The following is a 15,926-nucleotide window of genomic DNA, read 5'->3' on the forward strand; positions in this document are numbered from 1 at the left end:
ATTCAACAGCTTAGTTATCTGTGGAAGAAAGCTTCTTGAAAACCGCACTGTGGAGGAGCGACATATCCAGATGGTGGCGATAATATTCTAATTTGTGGCGTGTCGTCTGAAGGTGCAATACAACGGTAGGAATCAGGTCAAACAGCTCGTTGGAACACTACTCGTTATAGATTCGGTACAAGACACTCAATGAAGCGTGGTGGATGTTCAAACAGAAAACGGAAATCTTCTAATTATTTCTATTTTTTAATGTAACCAATATTCTATAAAAACAAAACAGCTCTGCGTTGTGATATTTTTTACTTCATGTCATGAGTGTATTGATAATAAGTATAGTAAATATATATATCAGTATTGTTAATTTGTGATTAAATATAATATGTTTTTATATGTGCTTGATGTGCCAAAATAGGTGCTTTTACCTTATGTAGTAAATTATTTCGTAAAAACTTAGATTAAATAATTGTTTAAATATTAGCACCCGTCTTTCTATGTATCTTGTTAGTGCGGGGTATTTCAAAAGTACATCATGAAGGCTTTCCTCGCTGTGTGTGTGCTCTTCGTTGCTGCAGGTATTTTATTCATTAACACGATTTTATTTTGAATTGAATGAGAATATCCATAAAAAAAAGAATTCTCCATAAAGTTATTATCACTATTCGTCTAAATAATCACGGGCACCTTAATTTGAAATGCACTCAGAACTGTTGGCTATTTTTTCTACGTAGTTTTTTAAAGGCGATAATTGTCAAAGACGCAAATAGTAATTCATAGATTCAAGGAGAATATAGTTTAAAACAAGTGTTTTATAATTATTCATTAAAATTTTCTAAGGCTTTTGAATAAAATCGATTTGTTGCTTTTTTGTGTCATAAAATAGTTGAAATTGATGTACCAAATTTCTTGGGCAACCCCAGCGCGTGTAAAGAACGGAACAAATTCATGGATGTCTTAGTAGGCGACTAAGGACTGATTCGAGAATTGATTGACGAGACTGACGTCATACAACTACAGCACGACCGGCCGTGCCATGCCGGGGAATATGTGTTCCTTTGGATGAAAATATGCTATCTCCTCGGCAACGAGAGTAGGCACTTGTCTATTCGTATAGATCTTCGGATTGGGTCGTCTTATGGTCCACATCCAAGCGATAGTTGATAATGTGTTTGCACAGGTACCTTCCACTGTGGTCGTTGTCATGGATTATAGATGGCTTGGGTTCCGGCAAACGCAAGGCGTTCTGTGAATAATTTTATATTCGTGTCGGCATATCTCAATTTGTTGACTCCCAGATCTGGGTAGCCGTATCCTTATTAGTTCCTCTGTAAAAAATAAACTCCGACAAATACCAGATTCTGTCGTTGTCATTTGTCATCGTCGTCAGGAATGTAGTGCCCTTTTAACGCTCTTGTTACTAAATACCTGCAAACGAGATTGTATTTGGGGATGTGGCTTCAATTCCTTTACATTTTCACTTTAAGTAAATTAAAATTTCTTACAAACTCAAAGATTAACCGCTTCAAACAAAAGGAATTTTCCAAACATCTGTTATACCAGAGATTGAGCTTTGTATCAAATAATAATAATTGTTGACAAGTGCGGACTGGGACGAAACCGGTTAAGGAGAGGAAGGCTATGACGTCTTCATAACAAGTTATACATATTTATATTTTCTGATAGTAACGTAGATAGGATCAACGCTTTGAGACTAAACATCAGAAAAATATAAGCAGCAGTTTTATGTACTCAAAGTATCTTTATAAACTCTAGTAAAACGCTACGAACTGCAGTAAAACTGACGATACAATATATGGTGGTAAGTCTCGACACCATTTCAAATGTATTGGTTTGTTGGACTTGGAAAACCATACCCAGTAAAATTTTGAATCAAAGCCTCTTGAAAGAAGGTAATGGTTCAGGAAAACACAGTTTCGTGATTATAATTTCAATACATTCTGTATTTCATAATAATATAGTGTTTCTGATTTAAAGAAAGCAGTATAATATACTTTAATTTTATTCATGTTTCATAAATTCAAATATTTGTGCTGCAGAAGAGGGCTATTCGCGCTATTTAAAACCTAGGTCCTAGAGAATCATTGAGAGCAAAATTCAAAGAAATTAACATCTTGACTGTTGCTTCTCAATATATTCTTGATAATGTAATGTATGTTCATAGGCACATAAGTGAATTTGCCAGAAACTGTCATAACCATAATGTTAACACCAGGAACAAACATAAACTGATGATGCCTACTACTCGGCTAAGTCGAGTAAGTAAGTCTTTTGTGGGGCGATGTATATGCTTTTACAACAAGATCCCAGAAAATGTTCAAAACAAAAGTATAATGTTATTCAAAAAAATTGTTAAAAAACGTTTGTGTGGTAAAGGTTACTATAACATAAATGACTGTCTTAATGATACCACAGATTGGGAATGGAGTGACCGCCCTCAGGCTATTAAATAATAAGTTTAATTGTACAATATTACTTTGTAAACATATTTATTCGATGGAAAAAAATAGCCCGCTGAGTTTGTTGCGCTCATTCTTCTCAGGTCTGAGGCATTCATTTTGGAATGGGTGGTAGTTTTTTGACTTTTAATAAGTGATATCACATCCTATTTTGAATAAAAATATTTGAATTTGAATTTGAATAACTTGTTACGTGTCGTACGAAGGTGGAATGTGGTGACAGAGATCAGGTGAAACAGATCTTCGGAATACTCGTCATGAACACATCTCGAATATTTCAGGTGCGGCAAAGGCAAAACGAATTGTAGGAGGGCAAGACACTACAATAGAAAATTATCCATGGATAGTCCAATTAGATACTTACAATACCTGGTCAATGACCTGGAGTCAAGGATGTGCTGCCAACATCCTCACCGCCACCTACGTGTTGTCTGCAGCTCACTGTTTTGAATCAGGGTTAGTATACACAACCCATTATTATTCCAAGTTTATTTCTTCGGAACTTTTTATATTGACGGCAATTCAAACAATATTGTGTTGACGCAGCGTCGTGGGGCGGGTCGGTCCCTACCTTTATATTACGGTCGAGGGAGGCGATAGATAGTCAGTGGATGATTCTATTATTGGAGACTCTACTTCATGTTGATAATATTAAAGTTATATCATATATTTACACTTTTATATATATTTTTATAATCGCTTATAAAATGCTCGCATTATAATACCTTTATTTATATACAGTGTGTGTGGCTTGATGCGTCTACAGCATTTTGACTGCACTCAATAACTCTTGTATTTTCATTTATACATTTTTTACTTACTCGTGTAGGGCGTTTGAGTATTTTGGTCATCATTTTATATAGTATATAGTAATTAAAATAATTTGTGAAACTATAAAGTTGCAAATGTTGATTGAAAGAGCAGCAATGATTTTCTTGGCACCTCTTCTCATATAAAGAAATATATATCTCAACCTTTTCCGAAGTGGTGGTAACATAACATAAGTATCAAAATGAATAAAATGATTTAGATTTATTTAAATTTTATTAAAACTCTCTGACTTCTTGTTGTTGGTTTTATTTCCGTACAACCATTAAGGTTGTGCAACTATTAGGGTTGGCCATGAGCAAACTTTTTTAACCTGATTTATAGATATGATTAACCAATAAAGTTACAACTTCTTTAGGACACGCTGAGCACTTAATATCGTGGGTCACTTAATGAGACTGAACTGTAACACAAGGCTATATAACGTTTGATCGGGTAATATTTTTATACTTTTCAGTCAAGCCCATGCTCCTCACCGGCGCATCCGAGCTGGCAGCACGTACAGGAACACCGGTGGTGTCGTCCACTACATCTCGACTGTGCTCAACCACCCAGAATACAGAGTTGCATCCAGATTCGATGGTGACATCACCCTCGTGAAACTCTCCACTCCTCTAATTTTCACGTCGAAAATCCAAAGGGGCACAATCATAGTTCAAGACGGCTATATCCCTGACGGTCTTCGTGTTGTACATGCTGGATGGGGAACTACTACGGTAGATATTTCTCAAATAAAATACTTAGAAAGCAATCATCATCATCATCAGCCTGAAGACGTCCACTGCTGGACAAAGCCTCCCCCAATGATTTCCACGACGATCGGTCCGGCGCTGCCCTCAACCGGGCTTATTCCGGCTATCTTGACCAGATCATCTGGGGGCCTACACAATCAGTTTCGAAATCATTTGGACTATGTCGGTAACTTTGGCTCTCCTATGGACATCCTCATTTCTGATTCGATCTCGCAGGGCAACTTCGAGCATAACCCTTTCCATTACTCTCTGAGAGACCATGAGCTTTCTTATAAGGCCCATAGTTAGCGACGACGTCTGCGTACCGTAAGTCATCACTGGCAACACATACTGGTGAAAACCTTCGTCTTCAGACACTGTGGTATTTGGGACGAGAAGATTTTACGGAGCTTCGCGAATGCAATAGTTAGCAATACACAATCGAAGCATGGGCCTTTCCGAATATGATCCTTTAATGCATAAACGTTACACCTCTTTGGAAAGGACAATTATTCAACTTTAGATACGCCAGCTCACTGCAAAAGATATAACGGGCATCATTTTTTTTTATTTGTATTCATTTTATTATAATCTGTCTCCTTCGCTGGGAAATTCAATAATATGTGTGTCCTACTATATATTGGCTTGCTTGGAGAATGGCCTATGACAAAACCAATTTCCATAATTAAGCATCTTGTTGGCTAGTTAGTAGATCTTGAGGTATTTTGCGTTTCAGTCTTCTTGATACTTTCGTTCTTTTGTTCATTAGGGCTTTTGCTAGTATCTTAGGGTGATTGACTGTTCTAGTTTGGTGTGCCTTAGCAAATTTTGTTATCTCATCCTTGACTGTTGGTATTCCGAGGTCATGGTGTAATAGATCATTTGGTACAAACCATGGAGCATTGGCTATTAATCGTAGTGTTTTATTCTGAAACCGTTGGATTATTTCAATATTTGAATGTGATGCGGTACCCCATAGCTGTATACCGTATGTCCAGATGGGTTTAAGAATTGCCTTGTAAAGCAGTACCTTGTTTTCAAGTGAAAGCTGTGACTTACGTCCAATAAGCCAATGCAGTTTGCTTAGTTTGATGCCTAATTGTTTTCTTTTAGTGAAAATGTGTTTTTGCCATGTGAGACGTTTGTCTAGGTGTAGGCCAAGATAACGCACATGCTCCGGTTAAGGGATTGTTACATTATTTAATTGAACAGGAGGACATGTAGCTCTTTTAAGGGTAAAAGTCACATTCACTGATTTCAATTCGTTAGCCTTGATTCTCCAATTTCTGAGCCAGGATGATATCTCATTCAGACCACTTTGCAGATAGTAGGATGCAACTGTTGGATCATTATGTGAAACCAAAATGGCGGTATCAGCGAAAGTGCCAGTTGTTACATATTCAGGAGTAGGTAAATCTGAAGTATAGAGCAAGTAGAGTGTAGGCCCGAGCATACTTCCCTGCGGGACACCGGCTTCGATGCTATGTAAGTTTGATAAAGCTTCGCCACTTTGCACGAGAAAATGTCTGTCTTCAATGTATGACTGGAAGACTTTATATGAGGTATGTCAAGGAAAGCGCTATTGCAGTATGCTTTATCTTCAAGAGATTTCATAATTTTTTCAGTTAATCTGTGAACTTGGTCGACTGTGGCATGTTTATTGCGGGACCCAAATTGGTGGTCTGGGATAAGTTTCTTATCCATTATAATAGGATGCATACGTTGAAGGAGCAGAGATTCAAAAATTTTTGAAGGGATTGGTCGTATTGTTGTAGGCGTATTGAGATAGTCAGTGACTCTTTTCTCATGCTCGGGGGTTCCTTCGTATGGGTGAGGCTTGAAGACACTTGCTAAATGTTGTGAAAAGATCACAGCTTTTTCCTCATCTGTGCGTGCCCAGTTCCCTATATTATTTCTTAGGGGGGGTGATGTAATAGTCGGTTGTTTCAATTTTCTTGTGGCTTTCCATAGAGAGTAATTTGTGGCCGCAGTGGAGTCCAAGGTACTTAGGTAATTTTGGAAACCTCTGTTGCGGTCATCATTCAGAGATCGTTCCACAACTCTTATCATGTGGTTTAATTTTTTGCGTGCGATGGGGCATCTACTTTGCTGCCATTGTTTCCTTGCCTTTCGTTTTTCAGCAATTTTGTCCATGGTGGATTGTCAACCTGTGTTGCTGGCTTGGTAATATTATCTTTAGGAGTTGCCGTCCAGGCGGCGTCTTGTATGCTAGCGTTAAAAAATTCGACAGCAGCTGTGATATCACTTGCTGACTTCAGGGTGATGGATTTTTGAAAAGTATTGTCTAAAAGTACTCGAAAAAGTGGCCAGCTAGTTTTATTTTTGTGGAGTGTACATTTTGGTAGTTTTTCTACAGCATTGGTACGTAGCTCTACAATGATTGGGGAGTGGTCAGATGATAAATCTAAACAACTAGAGCAAGATATGTTAATTTTCCGGATAGCATTTACAACACAAAATTCAATTAAATCCGGTATTTTTTAGGGTCAGTTGGCCAATATGTGAGCTGTCCTGTTGACACTACATCTAGTTTATTTGTTTGTATACATTTAAAGAGTTCTCTGCCTCGTGGCAGTATCAATCTAGAGCCCCAGAAGGTATGTTTAGCATTGTAGTCACCTCCCGCAATGAAGCGGCTGCCCAGAGACGAAAAAAGTCACTAAAATCGATCTCTTTAAAAGAGTATCTCGGAGGACAGTAAATTGCTGAAATCACAAAGTCACTAGACCAGTCGTTCACAACGATACTGGTAGCCTGTATGTAGTTTTTAGATATATTTTCATGCATATGGTGTTTGATTTTAGATCTAATAAGTATGGCAGTTCCACCATGAGCTTTGCCGTCTGGATGGTTAGAATTGTATAAGGTATAGCCATTAATGTAAAGATGACTTTTGGACGTAAAATGAGTTTCCGATATCAGCATTATGTCGATTTCGTTAGATGTCAAGAATATTTTTAACTCTGTTGAGTGGTTTGATAAGCCTTTGCATTCCAAATACATATTTTAATTGTATTTATCATTAAAAGCCAGCTTAGACGTGATTTCAGCTAACATTTTGGTTATAGTTAGCAGTTGGCTCATGAGAGTTTGTTTGTTGAGCAATGCTTTGTGTTTCATTATTGTCTGGATTGACTGCTGTAGCTTGGTTTTGTTTGGCAGCTACAGCGTATGATTTGGAATTGTGTTTTATATTGTATTGCTCGTGATGAATTATATCGTGTTAAGGTTGATCGGAAACCAGAGTCCTTCTCAAGCGAAGTGGAGGGTATTTAACTCTCTGGGGTTCTTTATATACTATGCAGCCCTTGTAGTTGGCCGGGTGGTTCCCTTCACAGAGGACACATTTTACGTCACTGGAGCGTGTTTTTCGGGGACAATCCGAGGTATGGTGTGCCGCCACGCATTTGACACATCTAGGCCTTCTGTGGCAGAATTTGTGTGTGTGTCCGTATTCCTGGCAGTTGGAACATTGTGGTATCTCCCGTTTTGGTCTTGGGGCTTCAAATATAACCCGACAATGGAGAAGCACTTTGACATTGCATGTGTCTTTGTTATTAGAGTTTGGATGTAAATCGACATAGAACATATGTAGAGGTTTTTTTGTTTTTCTGTCTTGGATGTTCCAGATGTTTGTCACTCTATGGTTTAGTTCTTCAAGGGCAGCCTTTAAAATCATCTGTGTCTGTAGACGGGTGCATGTGCTTTAGTACAACTCGAAAGCTGCGATTTTGTTTGGGCTGGTATGTAAAGAATTCAGTGTTCCTTTTTTTGAGTTCCTTATAAATGAGGGAGTATGTATCAGATGATTTTGATTGAATTTTGACTCGTTCACCTTGTAGAACTTTAACTACGTAGTCATTACTCGCTACTTCTTCTAACATTTTTGATAAGGGTTGCATATTGCTAACTTTGTCTACAAATATGGGGGGTGGTCTGATAGGTTTAGGTGCTGGATTCGCAGTGATTTGGCTTTCGTCGTCGAGTAAATCGAATCTGTTTGATGTTGGGACTGGAGCAGCGAGCCAGTAATTTAGTTTAGTTTGCTATAGAGTACGAGTTTGCGCGTCGGGACTGTTTCTTAGTCTTATTCTGTTCGTTGACTCTGTCTAGCTAGCTTCTTGGCTTATGGATTTCGTGGGATCAATAGGAGGATTGGCTTTGACCAGAAAGTGACTGTTGTTGGCAGATTCACTAAAAGAATTTGATCTGGGCTTATTTATTATTATAGTCCTTTATGGAAGACTTGTTGTAGAGTAGGTTTGGTTAACGTCGTAGATTTCATGTAACAGCGAGATTCACCCTCCCCAGAGTACGTAGGGTAGCCTGATCTCTGTTCTAATGAACAGGGTTCAGGGAGGGATTCTCCGGGGTAAATCATTTTTAAACTCCGCCATTCATAATTTCGGCTGATCCACAGTTTTGTCCTTTCTGTTAGGGTGGGATCCCTTAGGGTCGCGTCTTACTGGACTTAAGGCTCGCCCAAGCCTGTTCCTTTTCTGTTAGGGTTGGCTCCCTTAGGGACTTACCGGACTAAAGGCTTGCCCATGCCTGCTGGTTTTGGTTCACGCCGGGTATTTGATTTCCTCGGTGCCTCCCATATCTGGGGGGCGTTCCCCTATCCACCACCTGGGGACGCTGCTGATGGGAGACCAGAAACTCCACACAGCAATGGGCATCATGAAACAAAATGATTTGATCGTTCCACTTGAAGACCATTGTAACTGCGAAGTTCTATCTGAACGTCTGCTACAGTTAGTAACAAATCAACGCAAAATGGACGCGTGCGTGTGTTTTTCTGTGTTCAGACATTTGGGGTGGCAGTGAATAATGCCTTATAATATCTGTCCGACGTTGGATCGATTCATTAATTAAATCATTGAGCACTCTCGTTTCATTTTACGTTAGATTATACTAAGATTATACTACAATCGAGTCTCTAATCTTGCTAACGGCATATGCCACAGAGCTGAGTCTATCTGCTAGTTGGGTAATATGTGGACCCTACTGAAGCTTTCTTATTAAGACCGTAGTGTACACAAGTTCCAATCTCTGGTCATATATAAGTACGATGGTTCGTACCTCCGCTGTGTTTCTTGTAATGAACCTTAAACACTTTGTTTTTTTACTGTTTAAGTGCAGATTATTCGTCTCAAACCAACGCACCATCTTTGAGAGTGCATTGTTTACCTCGTCATCAATATCTGCACGTCACTTCACTGTAAAAATAAGAGAAGTATCACCAGAAAACAACACGAAATCATTGCTATCATTTACCACAAACCGTAAATCGTTATTATATATCGAATATATTACTCTTTCACTTAAATATGATTTACAAAGATTAAGGGCTTTATTTTTTACTCCATAATGCTTTAATTTTAGGAGTAAAGTTTCATGGTGGACGCAATCATATGCTTTGAAAAAAGTCACAAAAAATGCCCAATGCATCCTGTGCCTTTTCCCAGGCGTCAAAAATGTATTCAATGAGTCTAATACGCGCATTAATTGTTGATAGATCCTCCATAAAATCATGTATATGTCTAGATACTATGACTGCTGTGAAAACGTCGAAAAAAACTGATGAGGTTGTCTGTTAACCTCTATTTTGACCAATGCACGCACACTTACAAAATGTGACCTACAAATCGCGAGTGTAAGACGTACTCGTAGCTTGTTACGCACACTAAAGTAATAAACCTGGCCAGTTGTCCAGCAGTAAGAGGCTCTATCTAGGCGTATAAATTATGTAAGATTAGGACATCAACGTTTGTTGTTTTAATAAGCTTATTAATTGTACTACGAATTGTATTCAGATATTTCTTTTAACGTATGCTTTATTAAAAACTGCTTTATTTCAGTGGGGAGGTGTGGCGGCCCGAATCCTTCAAGATGTAGAGGTTAACGTGATCAACAATGAACTGTGCGCTAGTCGGTATTTACAGTTGGATCGAAACAGCATCGTTACCAAAAACATGATCTGCGTTGGCTTATTGGACGTCGGTGGTCGCGATGCCTGCCAAGGTGATTCTGGAGGCCCACTCTACTACGAGGAGCTCATCATCGGCATCGTTTCTTGGGGACACAGATGTGCCAACGACACTTTCCCCGGAGTCAACACCGCTGTTGCATCTTATACAAACTGGATTGTCGCAAATGCTGTTTAATTTAGTACAAATTTGTTTTATTTGTGTAATAAATGTCTTCTGTACATAATAAATAATTTGACGAGGTTTTATATTGTATCATTGTTAAACTCTGGTGTCTAGGATGTCCATCTCATCACTTCCCATCACTATCGATAGGAAGTACTTAAAAATAATAATATTTTTACTTCTCATGCTCTCGAATTGCTTATTTGTGCACGATATAGGCTGCACTAAATCGATTTTTGTGCACAAGTGCACAAAAGGATCTTCTCATACATGTATCTATATTAAGGCAAAGAAAATGAGCCATACAGCTAAACACAATAAAAAGTTCAGAGATAGAATTTGTTATATCTTAATATTTACTTTAATTTATTTGCCTCATGTGTTTTTTAAGACATAAAAGATATTAAAATTAAAATACGGTAGGTTATTTAATTAATTAATTAAAATATAAAGTATCAAATTAATTCAATAGTAGGCTGTATAGGTCTGGAGCCCAAACCTAATATCAATGTCGTAAGATTTAAAAAACGCGGCGGGAAACAGGTCTTGTTTTTTCGTGCGTTTATTACTTTCTTCAAATTTGCTAAAATTGTTAAAAATTTCCATGTTATACTACTGTTTTATTTCCTCGCAATCGAAATGAAAAGCAGAGTTTACAACTCGTCCACAAAACCTTTCTATCCTCGACATTACTATCAGCTAAAAGTCTCGGATAAAAATTGTTCGTTTTGTGCACTCGTTTGTAAAATCTACTATTTATTAATATTAAAGGTTCACATAAGGGGTGTAATAAATAAAATCTTTATTAAGTTATTCGTATTTAAGCTTCGATAGAAACCTAGATTCCTATCAGAATAACTTTTTTAAAAAAAGATGCGTTAAAACGCCGTAATCCCGGATGTGTGTTTATATGAAAAAAAAAAAATTCGTTTAAAAAAACCGAGTTCAAAAACTGAAAAGTATCAAATAACTAAAAATTTAATTCATTACACCTTTACCTTTAATATTAATAAAATGCTATTATTTATATGTGCTACCTAGGTTTTAAGTCTGTGCTAAGCCCTAAACAAAATAAAACTTAATATTATAAACAGCTTACTTACTGTAATTATTAAGGTTTTCTGGCCACACGTGTCTGTCCACTTGGGTTGTTTTGTTCTAGACTAAGCTATCCTGCTCAAAGCCACGAGAGGCGAGAGACTTACTATTACATTTGGCTAGGCACCGACTTCAAAGCTATCAATATTTAGCACATACAAATAATAGTATTTTATTAATATCAAAGGTAAAGGTGTATTAAATTAAATTTTTTGTCATTTGATAATTTTCAGTTTTGAAGTCGGTTTTTTTGAACAAAGTTTTTTTGTATTTATTACTTTTTAGTGTCAGTTAATTATTATAGTGTATAATCAACTTGAATGAAAACTCGTAAAAAAGCAGCACACAAAAAACAATTAGGTATATCATCGAGGTAAACAAAAAATGTTTCATAAAATGAAAACTGCTGGGCCAAACTCTGTAAAATTTTTATGGGACCAAATGGCACCTATTCTGCATCGAACTAAAAAATTACGTAAACCGGATCATAAATCTCAGAGTAATCGGTGTACATACATAAAAAAAATACCGATCGAATTGATAACCTCCTCGTTTTTGAAGTCGGTTAAAAATATGACGAGTTGGCCGCTCTTAAGATATAACATCTTACGTCTTATTAGGCTAGTACTCTCATTAGCTACGGCGCCCTTCAAACTGAAAGACAATAATGCTTGCAAATTATTTTTTCACGGCAAAACTTTATAAGAAAAGCCGAAATTTTATTAGAATAAAAGGAGTCCGTTGGATTTGTTGCGCCCGTTCTACTCAGGTCTTAGGCATACATTTTTGAATGAGTGATACTTCCGCTAAGTTTGACGTTCATTAAGTGAATTTAAATCCTATTTATGTATATATATATACAATTGAATTTTTGTGCGTTATTCGCGCTAAAACTCAAAAACGTCTTGACCTATTTCTATAATTTTTTTGTTACATTCGTTATGGTACAAGGATGAAAAAAAACGGAAATATACATTTAAAATTGAATCCCTATTTCACCACTATGCGAGAACGACTGTACTGAAATTGCAATTTTTTTTATATATTTTTTTTTTACATATGTAAATAAAGGCAGTGACATAGCTGTCAAAGTCAAAATAAAATTTCGTGAGAAGAACATATAAGAAACTCGACGGCCACTCTTTTCAATCAAAATATAGAGTATTTTACAACGACTCTCATATACATAACAAATTTGGTTGTAACCTTGATTCATGTTTGTGTTAGGATGCTTTGTGAACATGATGGTCGATAACTATCACAATTAGTAATTGCATCCAACAAATACAAGGACCCGACACACGACGCCGCCGTAAGCAATGCCATTCACTAAGTATGGCGAACTATGTTATAGCATACCTACCCATAATGACTAAAAATTACAAAATTTATACTCACAAAGCTAGCCCCCAAATGATAGTACACAGGGTGTTGCACAACTACCCGTAAAACCGAAAGGAGGTTAAATGCGGCTTTATAACGAGTCTATTGACAATATTTAAGAAACGTAGTAACGTCGTATAACATACCTCAAATAAAATAGAAAAAATATTATTATTTTCACTGATGTGCAAACCCTATTTCAGTAAAATTAAAATTAAAGAGTAAACTACGCAGAATGTATTTACTTTTCTACCTAATCCGCGGGACGAAAAAAATTTTAAAAGACCTAACCTAACGAAACAACTTAAACGAACACCTCCTTTTTCATAATAAACGTCCATTTTGCAGAAACGGCTCAAAGTTTTGCTCCTCAAGCCTTGTCCAAAACACAACCTCTCTCGTCGGGATATCCCGACGAAGCCATATGGCTTGTGTGGCATTTCCACCATGTCGGCGTTATTGATGCGAAAACCGATCCAACACGCTGTTCAATCTCGGCAACCATTGGGCAATCTGGGAAATACACTCTGTCCTTCACATAAAAATCTTTTGAAGCCAGTACTTGAGTATAATGACATCTTTGTATTCAGGGAGCAAACATTTATGAATGAAAAATAGAAAACCATTAAAGTAGACAATTATTAGGTAAAATAGATACATAGGCCTTTCTGTTTAATAATCTGGTTCCCTCCCTGACATGACAGCTTACTAGGGTTGACAACATTTTTGGCTTTGATAATTTATTATATTTTTTACCGGGTATTTTGTAACACGTTGTATAATGAAATTACAGTGGATTCTATATAAACCAAAAGAATTTATTATGATATTCATATTACATTCGATTATACAATCGTAATATAAAGAATTATTAGGTGGACCAGGAGCATCTATTTTTCATACTTTTTTATCCTCTTAAGTTAGACTAAGAAGCATTGTTGTTAGGCTCCCCACAAGATGGACCGACGATCTGGTCAAGATCGTCGGAATATATTGGATGAAGGCAGTGCAGGACCGATCGTCGTGGAAACGTTTGAGGGAGGACTTTGTCCATCAGTGAACGTCTTCCGGCTGATGATGATGATATTCCTAAATCGTACAGTAGGATTTTTGAATAAGAACTTACCAAGGCACAAATGTTATCTATAATTTGAGCGATCATAAAAACTTTGGCTATGTAGATAAAGTTATATTATTTTAATTTATATAATAAAGATTACATATAATAAAAGAATACGATTTATCTTCATTAAGTTTAGCATTGAAAATTGATAGCAAGCTTCAGCATGAACAATAAACTGTTTCTTAAGCCTGTCATATATTTTACACAAGGAAACAATGTAATGATAAAGGAGCTGGACTAAGATGTATGGGCCTGTGCCCCAAAATGTACATAAATAAAATACCTAGTCTTGCCATACATGCTGAATCAAAAAAAAGTTCTATTGCAAATAACATTTATTACTATTACAGTATTTTATTTTAATACATAAATATAAATTAATTAAAACTAAAAAAAGCTAATTCGAAGTGGTCTCCATTGGCTGCAATACAGTCCTTCAAACGTCGAAGCCAGTTCTTAATAGAGGCACACACTCTTTCCATGGAAAATTTCTTCACTGCCCATCGTACGGATTGTTTTTTAGGGACTCCAAATTATGGTGTTTAAAGCAAGCCGTGCTCTTTAAACCTGAACATAAACTAATTGCGGATTAAAATCAGAACTTGTCGACGGCCAATAGCTCTAATGCAGTCCAAAACGTTCGTTTCCAACCAGACCAGACTAGACTAACCAGCGTAGACTAAGCTTCTGAGACTAAGCTATGACCCAGCGCTGAGTCTTGCTGGATAGACCATTGTTGGTTATTGAAGATGGTGGTGTTAAGGGTCTTCACTAACTTCTCAAGATGTTTTGATACCTTTTTCAAAAAAGTATGACTCACTAATCCTACATAGCTAATACCACATCATGCCATCATCACTGAATTCGGATAGTGCCCACGTTGCACTCTGTCGACTTTTATTTGGTGTTACTTTACATACATTGTAAAAAATATAATGTAAAATTTTAAAACTGTAAATAGATTAAAAAGTATGGTAAGGACTTTTTTGCCATTTCTTCTTCTCAACTATTCCGAAGTGGTGTAAAATATTTGACATTCATAAGTCTCATTTTGGGCTAATTGAAAACTAACGTCCCTCCATTTAACTTAGGTGAGTGTAAGCTTAGCGTATTATTTGATATAGAACGTCATTGCATTTGACAGCTGAAATTATGCCAATCTTATGCTAACACAGCCCAATGCAAAACTCAATTTTGCGTCTTACGGCTGTTTTCAATAACGTATCTCTAGTTACGGATACATTGCTATCACCGTCTAATGACTTTGCTTGCATGGCTTGGCTTTACTAGGGGACGCTCGACTACGGATGCAGGTGTTGAACTCATCAGGAATATTTTTGAGGCCTGGGAGGAATCACAGAATGCACTTGGTATTTATCTAAGGCTTTTGATTGTGTTCAGCATTCAACGCTGGCCAGGAAGCTATGCCACTATGGTATAAGAGGATCTGCACTTGATCTTCTGATCTCATATTTAAATAATAGGATTCAGAGGGTCGAGGTGAATGGCAGGAGATCTCCTGGGACTCCTCTCGGTATGGGGGTACCACTAGGGTCTATTCTTGGACTTCCTTCCTCTTCCTAATTTATATAAATGATCTACCTAACCTTGTAGAAAAAAAAACATAAGGTGGTATTGTTTGCGGATGACACTTCACTTATATTCAAAGTGAAACGAAGCCAAGTTTTGTATGACGAAGTAAATAATGCTCTATCTGACATCGTGTACTGGTTTAGCGCCAATTACTTATTGTTAAATAATCATAAAACCAAATATATTAAATTCACCGCGCCAAATATCAAAAATGTAGGTACGAATATTTTATTAAATGGAGAGGTGGAAAACCAGTGGAATCTGCTATATTTCTTGGCATTACTCTTGATTCCAACTTGCAGTGGGGCCCCCATATTGAAGGATTGGCGAAAAGGCTTAGTTCGGCAGCATATGCGGTTAAGAAAATTAGACGGTTAACTGACATAGATACGGCGAGGTTAGTATACTTTAGTTATTTTCATAGTATTATGTCCTATGGTATATTGTTATGGGGCAGTGCGGCCGATATTAATACTTTCTTTGTGCTGCAGAAGAGGGCTATTTGCGCGATTTATAACCT

At 37.0% G+C, this 15,926-nt stretch overlaps 1 protein-coding gene across 1 annotated transcript; it reads left to right on the forward strand.

Moving 5' to 3' along the window:
• The first annotated feature begins 512 nt into the window (after window positions 1–512).
• On the forward strand, window positions 513–10,290 carry LOC126977374 (trypsin CFT-1-like). The gene is made up of 4 exons (XM_050826140.1): window positions 513–572; window positions 2,756–2,930; window positions 3,760–4,018; window positions 9,916–10,290. The coding sequence occupies exons 1-4, from the start codon at window positions 530–532 to the stop codon at window positions 10,219–10,221; spliced, it is 783 nt and encodes a 260-aa protein (XP_050682097.1). The 5' UTR covers window positions 513–529; the 3' UTR covers window positions 10,222–10,290.
• Window positions 10,291–15,926: the final 5,636 nt, after the last annotated feature.

Source organism: Leptidea sinapis, chromosome 2, assembly GCF_905404315.1.
Source record: "Leptidea sinapis chromosome 2, ilLepSina1.1, whole genome shotgun sequence".
Classification (NCBI taxonomy): Eukaryota; Metazoa; Arthropoda; class Insecta; order Lepidoptera; family Pieridae; genus Leptidea; species Leptidea sinapis.